The sequence below is a fragment of the Rhinolophus sinicus genome, chromosome 1, assembly GCF_057876585.1.
Source record: "Rhinolophus sinicus isolate RSI-liver-muscle chromosome 1, RSI-T2T, whole genome shotgun sequence".
Taxonomy (NCBI): domain Eukaryota; kingdom Metazoa; phylum Chordata; class Mammalia; order Chiroptera; family Rhinolophidae; genus Rhinolophus; species Rhinolophus sinicus.
Genome location: NC_142501.1, coordinates 66,526,418 through 66,540,181, shown reverse-complemented (window position 1 = coordinate 66,540,181; position 13,764 = coordinate 66,526,418). Strand labels below are relative to the sequence as shown.

Here is a 13,764-nt window from a genome sequence, read left to right as displayed (position 1 = left end):
AACTACAACACCAAAATGCCACAAACCATCGTTATTAATACAAACTAACTAGCATCTCTGTCTATCTGTCACCATCTCATCTTAAAAAACTTGTGAAAATACGTAATCCTGATGAGACTCAAATTAGGTATAAATACCAGCAGCAAAAGGAGATGCAGTACTTTTTCTGATCATCTGTGGATTGGCTATTAGAGGAGAAAGATCAGCTAAGTCCTTCGGATCTGATCAACTTAGTACAGGAGCTACTGATTTCATCAACTTCGGCTTAACTCTCGCCAAAACAATGAATTATACAGGTTATAGCTTAGCTTTTCAGCTTTGCGTGATTTTCGGTTCTTTTGGCTGTTACTGCCAGGCCATACCTGTAAAAGAAATAGCTAACCTAAGGACGTATATTGTGAGTATGACCTTTTAATAATACTTGCTTGTGGGAGAGATGAATGAACATTGACTTGGAGTTGTGTCTATGATAGGCTTTCGTCACAGTCATCTTGAGAAAGCTTGGTGTTATTTTGACTATTGACTAGATGAGTTTTTGACTAAATGATCTAGATTTTGCTTTAGCCCTCTACTCAATTTGTTATAGAGATTAAGAGGTCATTCATAAATCTTTCACAAGATGCGCATAATATGGGTATAAAGCAGGATGATGTTGATAATTTTTTGGTGAGAATCCATTCAATTGTCATGTCAAGTAGTATCTGTATTGAAAAAAATGACTGGCTTTTAGTTTCGGATTTCTCAGACTACCATGATGGTGATAGTAAAGACTCAAGATTAGCATTAAAAATGATAATCTGAAATAATCAATTAAAGAAGGTGAGATCCTTAAAGCTTTGGCTTAAAAAAAATCATTTATAGGTGTTTTTCTCCAAAAAACACCTGGTTTTAAAATTCTACTACTCCATCTAGGTCATCTGTGAATTACCCCTGAACTCAGTCACTTGCTGAGATTCTGTAGGAGTTATAATCTGGCTTATTTTCAAAAATATTTTTTTGTTTGTTTCATTATATGAGTTTCTTTTAAAATTTTACTTAATGGTTAATTAAAATAGTTTTTGCATTTTAAATATTTTATTATTTGTTCAAAATTTAGCTATTATAATTATAGTTGTTATACATATGTTCAAGCCTTCACAAACTATTTTATTCTCATAACATCAAATCAAATCTCACACACACAGCTGGAACTAACTATCTTTTAAAGCTGACATAATATGGTATTAAGAGGACACAGGTAGATGTTATAAAGATCTTTACCATAAGGGGGCAGTATTTTATAGTTGGAAGGCTGCTGGTTTCCTTTCTTTGTTTTAAGTAGGCTTGAGAACACGTTTTTAAAACTAGTTATTTGGGACAATTGAAGTATCATCAATCTTGTTGAATTTATTTGTCATATTGCAATTTAAGGGTTATACTAGAAAATAAGAAAGTTAAAATAGCGTGGTAGTCTTTGGTTACGTCCAACATAATAACTTTTGGGAATACTTGGTAGAAGTAAGGAGAGGGTTGAAAAGAAAATCTGTGAACCTTGTCAGCATCTGAGTGCAATAAAACTTGAAGTACACTTTTAGGGCAATTCATGGACTAATTGTAAACCAATTTTTCCTTTTTTTTTTCCAGAATGCTAGTAATCCAGATGTAGCGGATGGTGGGCATCTTTTTTTGGATATTTTGAAGAATTGGAGAGAGGTAAGCTGATTATTTCTATTTGGCTAATTTTCCTGTTGCTTATTTTCTGATGGATAAATTCAGACTAACGTCTCTTTGTGTTCTTTCATCCCAAGGAGAGTGACAAAAAAATAATTCAGAGCCAGGTTGTTTCCTTCTACTTCAAACTCTTTGACAGCTTAAAAGACAACCAGCACATTAAGAGCAGCATGGAAGCGATCAAGGAAGACCTGAGTGTTAAGTTCTTCAATAGCAGCAGCAGTAAATTGGAAGACTTCAAGAAACTGATTCAAATTTCGGTGAGAGGATATTAATTCTTTCTTTGGTTTCATTATAGAGGCTCTTCAAAAAGTACTTTAGTTCCCCCAAAGTAGAAATTAGCTACTGGGTACAGTTGTTCAAATTGTGAAATACACGCATGGCCCAAACTCCTCCTTACTAAGCTCATTCATGCTTTTAGGTGATTTTGTCAGGTCACTATGGAGATTAATTTTGTGATTTGAGAAAATACTGGCATTATGACTATTGTACAGACAGGTGAATGCACAAATCCAGTGAGGAGGAAGTGGTGAATCAGTTGAGGGAAGTATTGAGAAGCAGTTCTCTCATTGCCCCTTGTTGGTGTGACGGAGAGGCTGCCTGTCTTAATGGAAAGAGCAGTGGGAGGGGAAAGAAGATTGGTGCTCTCCTCCCAGCTTGGTTAACAAGGAACTGTGTGAACTCAGATGAATCATAGGCTTGGCTCAGTTTCTTCATTTTAAAGGGAGCCTATTGGTTTCTAACTTCTATGGTCTCCTTTGCTCTCAAACTCTACGATGGCATATATAAAAAGTGAGAATGAGGTAGGAGAGAGCTATGGCCTTTGACGAGGCATTAGGGGCATTGCGCTGCCAGGCTCTGGTCAACCTCTCATATTGTGCAGCCCAAGTGTTTGTTTGCTTGCTTTTAGGAAAGAAAAAAGTTAGAATTTATATCTTATGAAATAATTGCTTTATCAATTTTTGGATACTAGAATATCTCAGCTGGAGAAATCCTTAGGCTCCTAAGCTTTAGCTCATGAAATTGTCTTGAATCTTTAAAGCTTGAGTCTAGAAGCTGTAAGATAACTTTGAAGCATAAAGACAAGTCACAGTTTTCAAAATTTTATCTAGGCAACAAAGGCCTCCAGATTCCTTTGGGTTTGGCTTTGATATAAACATGAGAAAGGCAGGGGTCCTGGTGTGACCTGTGCTCTCAGGATTTGCACCCAGCTCTCACTATACCTGGGTCGGCCTCTTGTCCCTTTCAGATCAGCCCCTAGGAACTGACATAAGTGCTTGTTCTTCAGTATTTCTCTAGTCCCCAATGTATTAGATCGTGCAAACGTGACTTGGAAAAATTAATGTTAATTAATTACTTTCCATTGATAGTGTTTTCCAGTGTTCAGCAGATCTCCTTTGCCACAGTCTGAGACTGAAAGAGCACTTGTTCCTAACTCAGTGCTGCCTCTGGCTTGCTGTTCAGTGCTGGATAAGTCTCATAGTTTCTTGGTGATGCTTTCAACACTGGAAAGTAAAATTTATCTCTTACAAACACACAGCTGATAGAAACTTTTTTCTACTCTGCTGTAACTGGGCCTTGAAAAAAATCTCTTGGTCTTATCCTTCTGGAAACTCCAAGCGTCCTGCTTCATATGGCAATGTTGAGTGAGCTCTCAATGATTGTCCTCGTTTGCTCAACTGCTAATATATTTAAGGCATGTTATGCCTTTTAGTGATTAGTTCTGCAGCCTAGAATCTCCCTAGTCATTCTCAGAAATGTGGTAAGGTGGAAGAAAGAAACATAGTGGCAAAACCAAGATGAAAGCAAATGGTCCTCATTTTAGTAAGCATGAGTTCATATAAATGTTCCTATTGGTTACAGTGAGGAAATAGTTCAATTTGCTGGAATAGAAGGCAGAGTACAGGGAAATTTGCTGCAATTCTCAATTTTAAATGTTTTTACCAGTAATTAATTATTGCCACATAAAAATGATTCATTTTTATTTTTAATCCCATTATGGAAATGATGATGCTTACCTAATTTGGGGGAAAATTAAAACTCATAGTATTCATTGGTCTTGGACTTGGTAATTTACAAAGCACTAAACCTGTATAAGTGATTCTCAAACTTTGATGGATATCAGCATCACCTGGGGAGCTTAGTGACCACACACTGGCCTAGGCCTCCTCTGATTTCATGCACCTGGGTCTCTGAGTTCTTTCTTAGGTCTCCAGGTTATTCTGCTGCACATAAAAGGGGAGCACCATTGACCTATAGTGACTTATTTGGTACTTACAGCAAAGACTAAAATACAAAGTGATTGAATTGGTAGAGAGCCTAGAAGTCCTCTAAACAATGTCCTCATTGTTGGGATGAGCAAACAGAGACTTCACAGAGGCTCAGTGACTGGTTCAAAATCAAAGTTATTGCACACACAGGATTCAAACCCACAATTTTGTCATTCCACTTCAGGGCTCTTTTCACTATATAATTTTGAGAATTCTATAGCAGTAAATTTAAGGATACATCATGTGTCCCACCATGTTACAGCACAAGTAGCAATTTAATTATCATTTTAGTCTTAACTGCTGCAGACCATTACATATTAAGGTAATACATTGCCAGTAAAAATTATGTTTTTAAAGCAATGCTTCCATTTTCATTGACTATGACATTAACAACAGAATATCCTGATGGCCTGCACGCCCGAAATTAATTTTGCTGTGTTCTTTCCCAATAGGTAAATGATGTGAGGGTCCAGCGCAAAGCCATAAGTGAACTCAGCAATGTGATGCTTGACCTGTCACCAAAAACTAACCAAAGGAAGAGAAAAAGGAGTCAGGGTCCGTTTCGTGGCTGGAGAGCCTCGAAATAATCATCATCCTGCCTGCAATATTTGAATTTTAAAATCTAAATCTATTTATTAATATTTAATATTTTACATTATTTATATGGGGAATATATTTTAAACTCATCAAAGTATTTATAATTGCAACTTTTATGTGATAAAAATGAATATCTAGTAATATATGTATTATTTATAATTCCTGTATCCTGTGACAATTTCACTTGACCTTTTTTTTTTTTTCTGACTAACTAGGCAAGACTATGTGATCACAAGGCTTTATCTCAGGGGCCAACTAGGCAGCCAACCTAACAAGATGCTATGAGTTGTGCATTTAGTACAGTTGACGATAAAGTGAACACTTATAAATTAAATGATGCCATCCAATCACTGTGTGTTTGAAATCATGTCTGCATTCTGAGCCACTACTTTCATGGCATGTCACACAGCACTTGAAGGTGTCAGGTCATACGACTTGTCCCCTGATAAAAGCATAGCATCTCATCTCCTGCCTGGTGCTTCAGAATATCACTGACAACTGTGACTGTACCCAAATGCAGAGTATTTCATTTGTTTAGTTCATCAATATTTAATATATATGAATAAAGTATAATTTCATAACTATTTATGTTGTGTCTAACTTTTTCTAAATGAGGACTATGGTAAATGCACTACGTACTAATGTATTATAGGAGGAAAGTCATTTTCAGCTGTGGAAATCTAAAAGTTGGATTATGTCCCATTAAATGTGGTACCACTGGCAATTTATCAGCTTCCACTGCTCCATTTAGCAGCTGTTTGAGTTATCTTTTCAAAGTATAGATTTAACTTTGTCACCATTTACCTCAGAGCTTCTGCTATGGGAGGTAGTCCAAATTGTTTAGCCGGGCACACAGAGATTTATTTATACCTCCTCCCTCAACTCCCCATTGCATCCCTCATCTTGGTATTCCCCATGTCCTTGTCCACCTCAGACAAACATCACTGGGTGTGAAATAGGCAGTGTGAGCTTTAGGGAGAGAGTCTTGGATTGGAATCTTTGTTCTGCCATTATAAGTAACGGGACTTTTAATGAATTACTTATATTCTCTAAGCTTCAGTCTTCTCATCTGACAAAGAATAATAATTGTGCCTTCCTCACAATATTGTGGCGAGAGTTCATTTTTTTCAGTCAACCAATATTTATTGAGGTACCTACTATGTACCTGGTGCTGTTCTAGGCACTTCAGATACCTTTGTGAACAAAAACAGACAAGGGTCCCTGCCCTTGAGGAATTTAAAATTTAGGAAGGGGGGAGACAGAAAATAAACAATACAGAGTATGTTAGTGAATTGCATGGTGAGTTCGAAAGTGATAGGTGCTATGGAAACAAAGTAAAGCAAGGTGGGGGAATTGGGAAAACTGTAAATGGGGTAGAGTGGGTGGGCTAGAGGTTTAAATGGAGTAATTGTAGTTGGCTTCATTGAAGAGATGACATTTGAGGAAGCACTTACAAGAAGTAAAGGAGGTAGCTATTTGGATTCCAGGCAAGGGAAACATCCTTTCAAAGGCTTTAAATTAGAGACTTGCCTTGCATGGTAAAAGAAGAGCCAGCAGACCAGCATGATTGGAGCAAAGTGAATCAAGAATAACTCCAACTTTTTAGCTGAGCAACTGTGGGGACAGAGTCCCAGAGAGCAGATTCTAGGCTCTCGGCCTCATGTGGAAAGGTGCTGGCTCGAAAAAAATGGCCATCAACTGTGATCGGATGGCCATCAGCTGTGGCTAGTTGGCCGTCAGCTGTAGCCAGTGAGCCACTGGCCACTAATATAACTGCTGTGGCTACACTAGCAGCAGATGGTGGCTGGCAAGCATGGATTGCAGCTAGCAAGTGAGGGGGGTTGGCAGAGAAGCGGACGGCAGTCTGCAGATCGTGTGGCTCCTGCTCCCTGTGTCTCCAACCCAGCTGCCAGCGAGACTATAGTGGTATGACTCCCCTATCTATGGCTCCGTGGGTGTTCCTTTTTGGCCTCGCCATATCCTGCGTTCTTGTGCAGGGAGTGGGACTAGAGACCCCGCATGACACCCCGTGTGACAGCAACTAAAAAGATGAACTTGTTATTAACTGAGGTGGAGAAACTGGACTCAATAGGCTTGGGGAGGAAAATCAGAAGTTTAATTTTGAACATTAAGTCCATTAGACTTCAAAGTAGGGATGTTGAGTAGGCAATTGGCTAGATCAATCTTGAGCTGAGAGAGAAGCTTGGACAGTTGGCATAAATTTGGGAATTGAGGCACATAAAGAAGGTATTTAAAGACTTAATGGCCATTGAACTCATGAAGGTCATGGGTTTACATTGAAGAGAAGGAAAGCACATGGTTGAGTCTTCAAGCATGACATCATTAAGAGGCTAGGGAGAGACCAGCAAAGGAGACTGGAAAGAAACAGCCAGTGAAATAAGAGGACAACCCAAAACATGAACTCCTCTGATAGCTAAGTGAAGAAAGTGTTTCAGGAACAAACCGTGTCAAGTGCAGATAAGCCTAGTCAGACGAGGACTGAGAACTAATCACTGGGTTTAACAAGAGGAGGCCATTGGTCATCTTGGAGAAGAGCAACTCTGATATGGACGGAGGGTGAAAGCCTGATTGAAATGGGATTAAGAGAGACATTAGAGAAAACACATGGGTAACTCTTTTTAGAAGTTATATTGTGAAGGAGAGGAAAGAATGGGGTAGCTCCCAGGATAAAAGCAAGCAAAACAATTTTTAGTTTTTTGGGGGTTTTTGCTTTTAAGATAGGAGAAGAAACAGCATGTTTATGTGTTCGTGGACATGATTTAACTAAAAGAAAAGCAATATATGATGTAGGAGAGAGGGGGAAGAACTGCAGAGTGCTTCTATGAGTAAGTAAGAATGGTCAGCTGAGGATAAACGATGAAATGGCTTTAGGCAGGTACACAGAAAGTTTATCTTTGTTAATAGGTTGGAAGGTAGATTCTGTGAATTCTGATGTTGGTAGGTGGGTGAATGTGGTGGTGAGAATATTCCACTGATTGTTCAAAGTTTCCTCAGGAAAATAGGAAGCTGAGAGTGAAGTTCAAGAAGAAAGTGTTGGAGGCTTGGAAGGAGCAGAAGAATGATTGGGTCAGGGCAGTGTGATGTGGGTTGCCAGGCAGCTTTAAGGGTCCACTTGAGGTCAGTGGTCATGAAGTTAAGGGACACCAGTTGGTGTAGTTGAGTGTTTGTCTCTATCCATATAGAGCTGTGGGTGAAGATACACAGAAGGCAGAGAGTAGTATTTAGCAGACTTTAATTTAGCTAAGCAAGTAGGACAGAGGGAGAGAGGACAAGAAAGTCATGGGGATATACAAGGGTGTACTCGTAATGGTTAGTGAACTGATGAGAAACTCTAAGCTAGTGAAGGAGGGGAAAGAGTATATACAAGGATGCTGAAGGAGGGTAAAGGAGTGTTTGGATGAAAGAATATCTGCCCCATCTCTGGCCCAAAAGATGAAAGAGAGAAAAACAGCCACCACTTGAAAGAGATATAGGGGAAGCAGTGTCCTTACGAGAGAATCAGTTTATCTTTTGAGTATGAGGAAGTTGAGGCATGATGGGTTTCGTTAGTGCTGGATTGTGAATCCCAGACAACCCAGTGAGTGTAGGAAAGAGAGGCGATCATGATGGGGAAGGCGTGTAGGGGTGTGTTGTGAGTCTGGGGCTTCTTATGATCACAGACGTAAACAAGGAAAATGGATGTAACGAGATTAATTCTGCTGGCTTTGGGCCATATAGTGGTGGCAAAATTGTGAGGACAGAAAGGATTAGGTGCCTGGGCTTCCTTTAAACTATCTCCCTTAACCCTTCCATGACAGTTGGGTTAAGTGAAATAGTTCATGTGAAGGAGTAAGTAGAATCCTTGACAATAACCATTTGGCATTATTTTGATTATTGGATAGCTAAGTAAGGGTGGGTGAGACTTGGTTCTTGAAAACTTTTGAATCTTTGATGAGGCAAGTTTGACAAGAAATTGGGCTGATCTTGGCACAACTGCAACTGATATGAGCTGCTGTCGGTGTCACCACTCTTGTTAATATTTAAGGTTGATGCAGATTTTAAGATATCTACAGATGGAGGGCTGCTGTGATAATCCTGTCTGGTCCATAGAATCAGACCATACCTCTGTGGAAGGGATTGGAAATTTCTACTGTTAATTGTCTTGAGAAGTCTTTAATCGTGAAATGGGAAATGAAGGCCCAGGAGGTGAGCCTTGGCCTAGCTACGTACGTAATCCATTCCCCTCTCTGAGAATGGTATTAGTTTGGCACAGGTTTTGAGACATGGAGAGATATAGACCATATTAAGTAAAGTGATTGAAACTTGAATGAGACAGGAAGAAGACCCTTTAAGAGAAATTGAGTTGAGTCTGCCTATGCAGTAGTTATAAATTTTTTTCTATATTGTATATTCCCTCCCTTATGTACAAACTTACTTTCAGAAGAGTTTTTTGTGGGACTTAGGGAAGGAGCTAGGGGACAGCACCAGTAGGGGCAGTTATTGCCCTGGACTCATGAGCAATAGGGTCAGCAGCTAGTAGGTCAGCAGCTAGGGCATGCAGTGGGAGAACCCTCTAGTATAATATCCCACCATTGGTGACTCAGAAATAGCTGGTACACCTTTGCTGGCAGGGTGATTTTGATGATTAGGCAATTGAAACTTGAGCATTAATAGTCAATGAGTTTTCCTGTTTTTTTCTGTTCATCTTTTCATTTTTTCTATCCTTTCCCATCCGGAACAATATAATCAAAGCAATTTGGTGCATCTGAATAAGGTAGGCCACTATGGGGAGTCAAATTCCAAGTAAGGTGTATATGCAGAGGGAAAATCTGATGTGAAAGGTGTCGGAGCCTGAGCAGAATGAGGAGATTGTCCAAGAAGGAATAGAGGGGAGTATATTAGTTTTCTGATGCTGTCATAATGAGTGACCACAAACTTAGTTGCTTAAAACAGTACAAATTTTGTTGTCTTATCGTTTTGGAGGTCAGAAGTCCACAATTAGTCTCAGTGGGTAAAATCAGGGCATCATCATTGGTGCATTCCTTCAGGAGACTGTAGGGGAGTGTCTAGTATTTCCTTGTCTTTTCTGGCTTCTAGAGGCCACCTGCATTCTTCAGCTAGTGGCCTCCCCTTGTTTCTTTAAAGCCAGCAGCATAGCATCTTCCAATCTCTCTCTCTCTCTTATTCTGTCATTTCTGCCTCCTTCTGATAAAGACCTTTGTGATTACATCGGGCTCTTAGATAATTCGGATAATGTCTCCATCTCAAGATTATTAGTTTAATCATTTGTGAAAAGTTCCTTGGCCATATAAATTATCATTCATTAATTCTAGGAATTAGGATGTGAGCATCTATGGGGGGACTATTAGTTAGCCTACCACAGGGAGGCGGCCTGACATGGAGAGTCTGAACTGCAGCGACCGATGAAGTTGTCCATGTGGAAGAATGACCTGGAGGCGGATGTCAGAGTTCACACAAGATGCGGAGAACATCCATGGAGGGGGGTAGCTCAGCATGGGGAATCAGAGTGAAGTAAGAACAGCATTCAGACAGGGGAACTATACTAGTGTAGATGGGAAATTGGTTACTTACAGGGGGATTGATTAAGTACGTAAATATATTAAAAATAATATATTAAAAATAATATATAAAGGTAATATATAAAGGTAAATATAATACATAACACAGTCTGAAGAGAAAAGGCAAGCATCAGAACCAAATTCAGATATGACACAGATGTTGGAATTATCAAGCAGAAAATTTAAAGGAACTGCAATTAATATGTTAAGGGCTCTAGTGGAAAAAGTAGGCAATATGAAAAAGCATATGGGTAATGTCACAGACAGATGGAAATTCTAAGAAAGAATCAAAAGGAAATGCTATAAATAAAAAACACAGTAACAGAAATGAAGAATGCCTTTAATGGGCTTATCAGTAGACTTGACACAGATAAAGACAGACTCAGTAAACTTGGAGACAAATAAATAAAAACTTCCCAAACAAAAATGCAGAGAAAAAGGTGGGGGAGGGGACAGGGAAAGCAAAACCTCAGAATGAAACATCGAAGATCTGGGGGACCATTTCAAAAAATGTAACAAAATCACAGATCGTCAAGAACATCAAGCAGAACAAATTCCCAGAAAACCATGCCTAGGAATATCATATTCAAGCTACAGAAAAGCAAAAAGCAAAAAGAAAATCTTGAAAGAGGTAAAGGGAAAATACACCTTGCCTATGGGAGAACACAAAAAAAATACAATGGACTTCATGTCAGAAGACATGTGCTATTAGTTTCCTATGGCTGCTGTAATAAATTACCAAAAACTTGCTGGCTTAAAACAACACAGATTTATTATTTTACAGGTCTGAAGGATGGGAGTCCAAAATCAGTCTCAGTGAGCTAAAATCAAGGTGTTGGCAGGGCTGTGTTTGATCTGAAAGTTCTAAAAGAGAATCTATTTCCTTGCCTTTGTTAACCTTTAGAGGCTGCCTGCATTCTTTGACTCATGGCCCCTTTCCTTTATCTTCAAAGCCTGAAACAATGGGCGGAGTTCTTCTCATTCAGCCATCTTCCTAGTTCTCTGTCTTCTGCCTCCCGTTTCTGCTGATAAAAACCTGTGCTTACATTGGCCTATTCAGATATTCGAGGATAATTTCTTCATCTCGAGATCATCTGACAACCAATCTTAGTTCCATCTGCAACCTTAATTTTCATCTTTCATTTAATCTAACAAATTCACAGAAGGAGACAAAATGTATACAGATTGGAAAGGAAGAAATAAAACCGCAGATGACCTAATTGTCTATGCAGAAAATCTTAAGGAATTAGCAACAAACTCCTGGAACTAGTAAGTGCGTATAGTAAGCTTGCAGAATACAGGTTAATATGCAAAAGTCGGTTCCTTTTCTATATACCAACAATGAACAATACAATTTTGAAATTTAAAATAATACTATTTATAATAGCACCTCAAAAATGAAATAAGTATAAAGCTAATAAACTATATACATGACCTATATTAGGAACACTATGAAGCACTGATGAAAAACATCAAAGATCTAAATAAATAGAGAAATATTCTATGTTCATGGATTGGAAGACTCAATATTATTAAGATGTCAATTTTTCCTAACTTGATTCAACACCATCCCAATCAAAATCCCGGCAAATATTTTAATTCTAAAGGTTATATGAAAAGGGAAAATACCCAGTATAGCTAACACAATCCTGAAGAACAAAGTTGGAGAACTCACACCTGATTTCAAGACTTACTATAAGGTAATAGTAATGAGTACAGCATGGTATTGGTAAAAGAATAGACATATATAGATCAATGGAACAGAATAGAGAGCCTAGAAAGAGACCCACATAAATATAGTCAACTGATCTTTGACAAAGGAGTAAAGGCAATTCAGTGGAGAAAGAATAGTGTTTTCAACAAATAATGTGAGAACAATTGGATGTCCACATAAAAAAAATATCCTCGACAAATCAGCATGGGTACTCATAAAAATGAAAAATTTAGATTCAATGTCAGACTTGTTATTTTTTTCTCTCTCTTGCTTTGTCTGTTAATTACATGAGACCTTTTCTTGGACACTAGTTTGATGCTCCTTTGGAGGGAGATGGGTGCTTGACTAATAGTGATGGGCTGGATCATCTGGATGATGCTGACTTGGCAGCCAACTCGGGAGGATGATACTGCAATTTCCATTCCTGCCCGAAATGACCATATGTAACATGGCACACCAACACCAATAAAAGAAAAATTGGATTATAAACTCTTGCTTATGAGAAAAGGAAAATAAACAATTAAGTTGGAAATAACATGGAATCATGACTTAAAAAAAGATCGATAGTCTTTCTGCTCTCAGTACAAGGGTCATTTCTTTGAAGTCGCTCTGTCCTGTCCTAAGTATTCATCTAAAACAATTCATTATGCACCTCTAGTATCTATTTTGGTGTTTTTCACTTAAAAAAAAAGAAAAGAAATAAAAAGAAAGAAAATCAAGGGCTCCTTGAAGAGACATTTACACCATATTTGGGATGGAAAATGTTAAGTTGAGCTCAGGATATTTTATAGCCTGTTATTTGTTGCCTAATATTTTGTTGCTATCACTATCATTCTTGTAACTGCTATACAAGTAGATTTTATGCTGCCTCGTCTATTGAATATTTAGTATATGCCAGACTCTGCACTACACCCTGTATTATTATTGTCAACTCTTGACTGACCCAGAGGAAAGTGATTGTTGACTAACCAAAGCTAAGTTCATTAAACTCACTGCAGTAAGGGATTGAAATCTTGACAAAGTCTTACTAATGTCTCAGAAAGGAGAAGTCAAAGGTGGATATTAATAGAACGTGGAATGGGGTATGGGATGTATGGAGAGTCTTTCAATGAAGGGAGATTGAGCTTGGGAAATTTTGTGATATTTGTGTGTGATGTGTTTTGGTCTAGTGGAAACAGCAAGGCAAGATTCTTGAAGAAAGTCTTGATATATAAGCAGTTATTTGATAATCTCTTTACTCGGCAACATATTGTCTTGAGAAGGAGGTTGCTTGTCCAATTAAGCAAACTTTTTAAGATAAATTGATTTTCAATAATTTCCTGAAGCAAACACTGAAGTGATGTACTGTTTAGTCTTATTTTCCTGGGAAAGAATTTCCTGGAACAAGTCGTTCAGTCACCTTGACCCAGGAGGTTTCAGGTCTCAGTACTGCTAGGTGAGCTATGTGGATGCAGGTGGTCTGACTGTGACCTAGATATCAACCTGTCCTATGACCCCTGACTCCTGCGTTGATGTGTGAGGTCTATTTTTGACATATTCGAACCCAGACATAGAACTTCGCTCCTCAAAATAACACACTCACACCAACACATTAATACTGATTAATTTGGAATGCTTTCTAAAGGTTTCCTAGAGCGTTAAAGGCAAGATCAACTGTCACTGTCAAGAGAGTTCTGTTTTCTGAAGTTTTTCATTAGCTATACAATCACAGAGGATTGATATTTTTCTCTTTTCTCCACACAGTACCCAGTTTCTTTCCTCTACCAGGATATCCTTCTAGGAAATTCCCATTACCTCACTCTTTTATTATACAGAGTGGTTTCCCCTTTTCCTTTAACTTTGACTGGAATGGAATCCATTTCCTGGGACTCAGCTTCCAGTCTAAGGTTTATCA

General features: G+C 38.5%; 1 protein-coding gene across 1 annotated transcript; it reads left to right on the top strand.

Annotated features, from left to right (window-relative positions):
• The first annotated feature begins 186 nt into the window (after positions 1 to 186).
• Positions 187 to 5,116, top strand: IFNG (interferon gamma). The gene is made up of 4 exons (XM_019748932.3): positions 187 to 397; positions 1,624 to 1,692; positions 1,788 to 1,970; positions 4,433 to 5,116. The coding sequence occupies exons 1-4, from the start codon at positions 284 to 286 to the stop codon at positions 4,565 to 4,567; spliced, it is 501 nt and encodes a 166-aa protein (XP_019604491.2). The 5' UTR covers positions 187 to 283; the 3' UTR covers positions 4,568 to 5,116.
• The last annotated feature ends 8,648 nt before the right edge of the window (positions 5,117 to 13,764 follow it).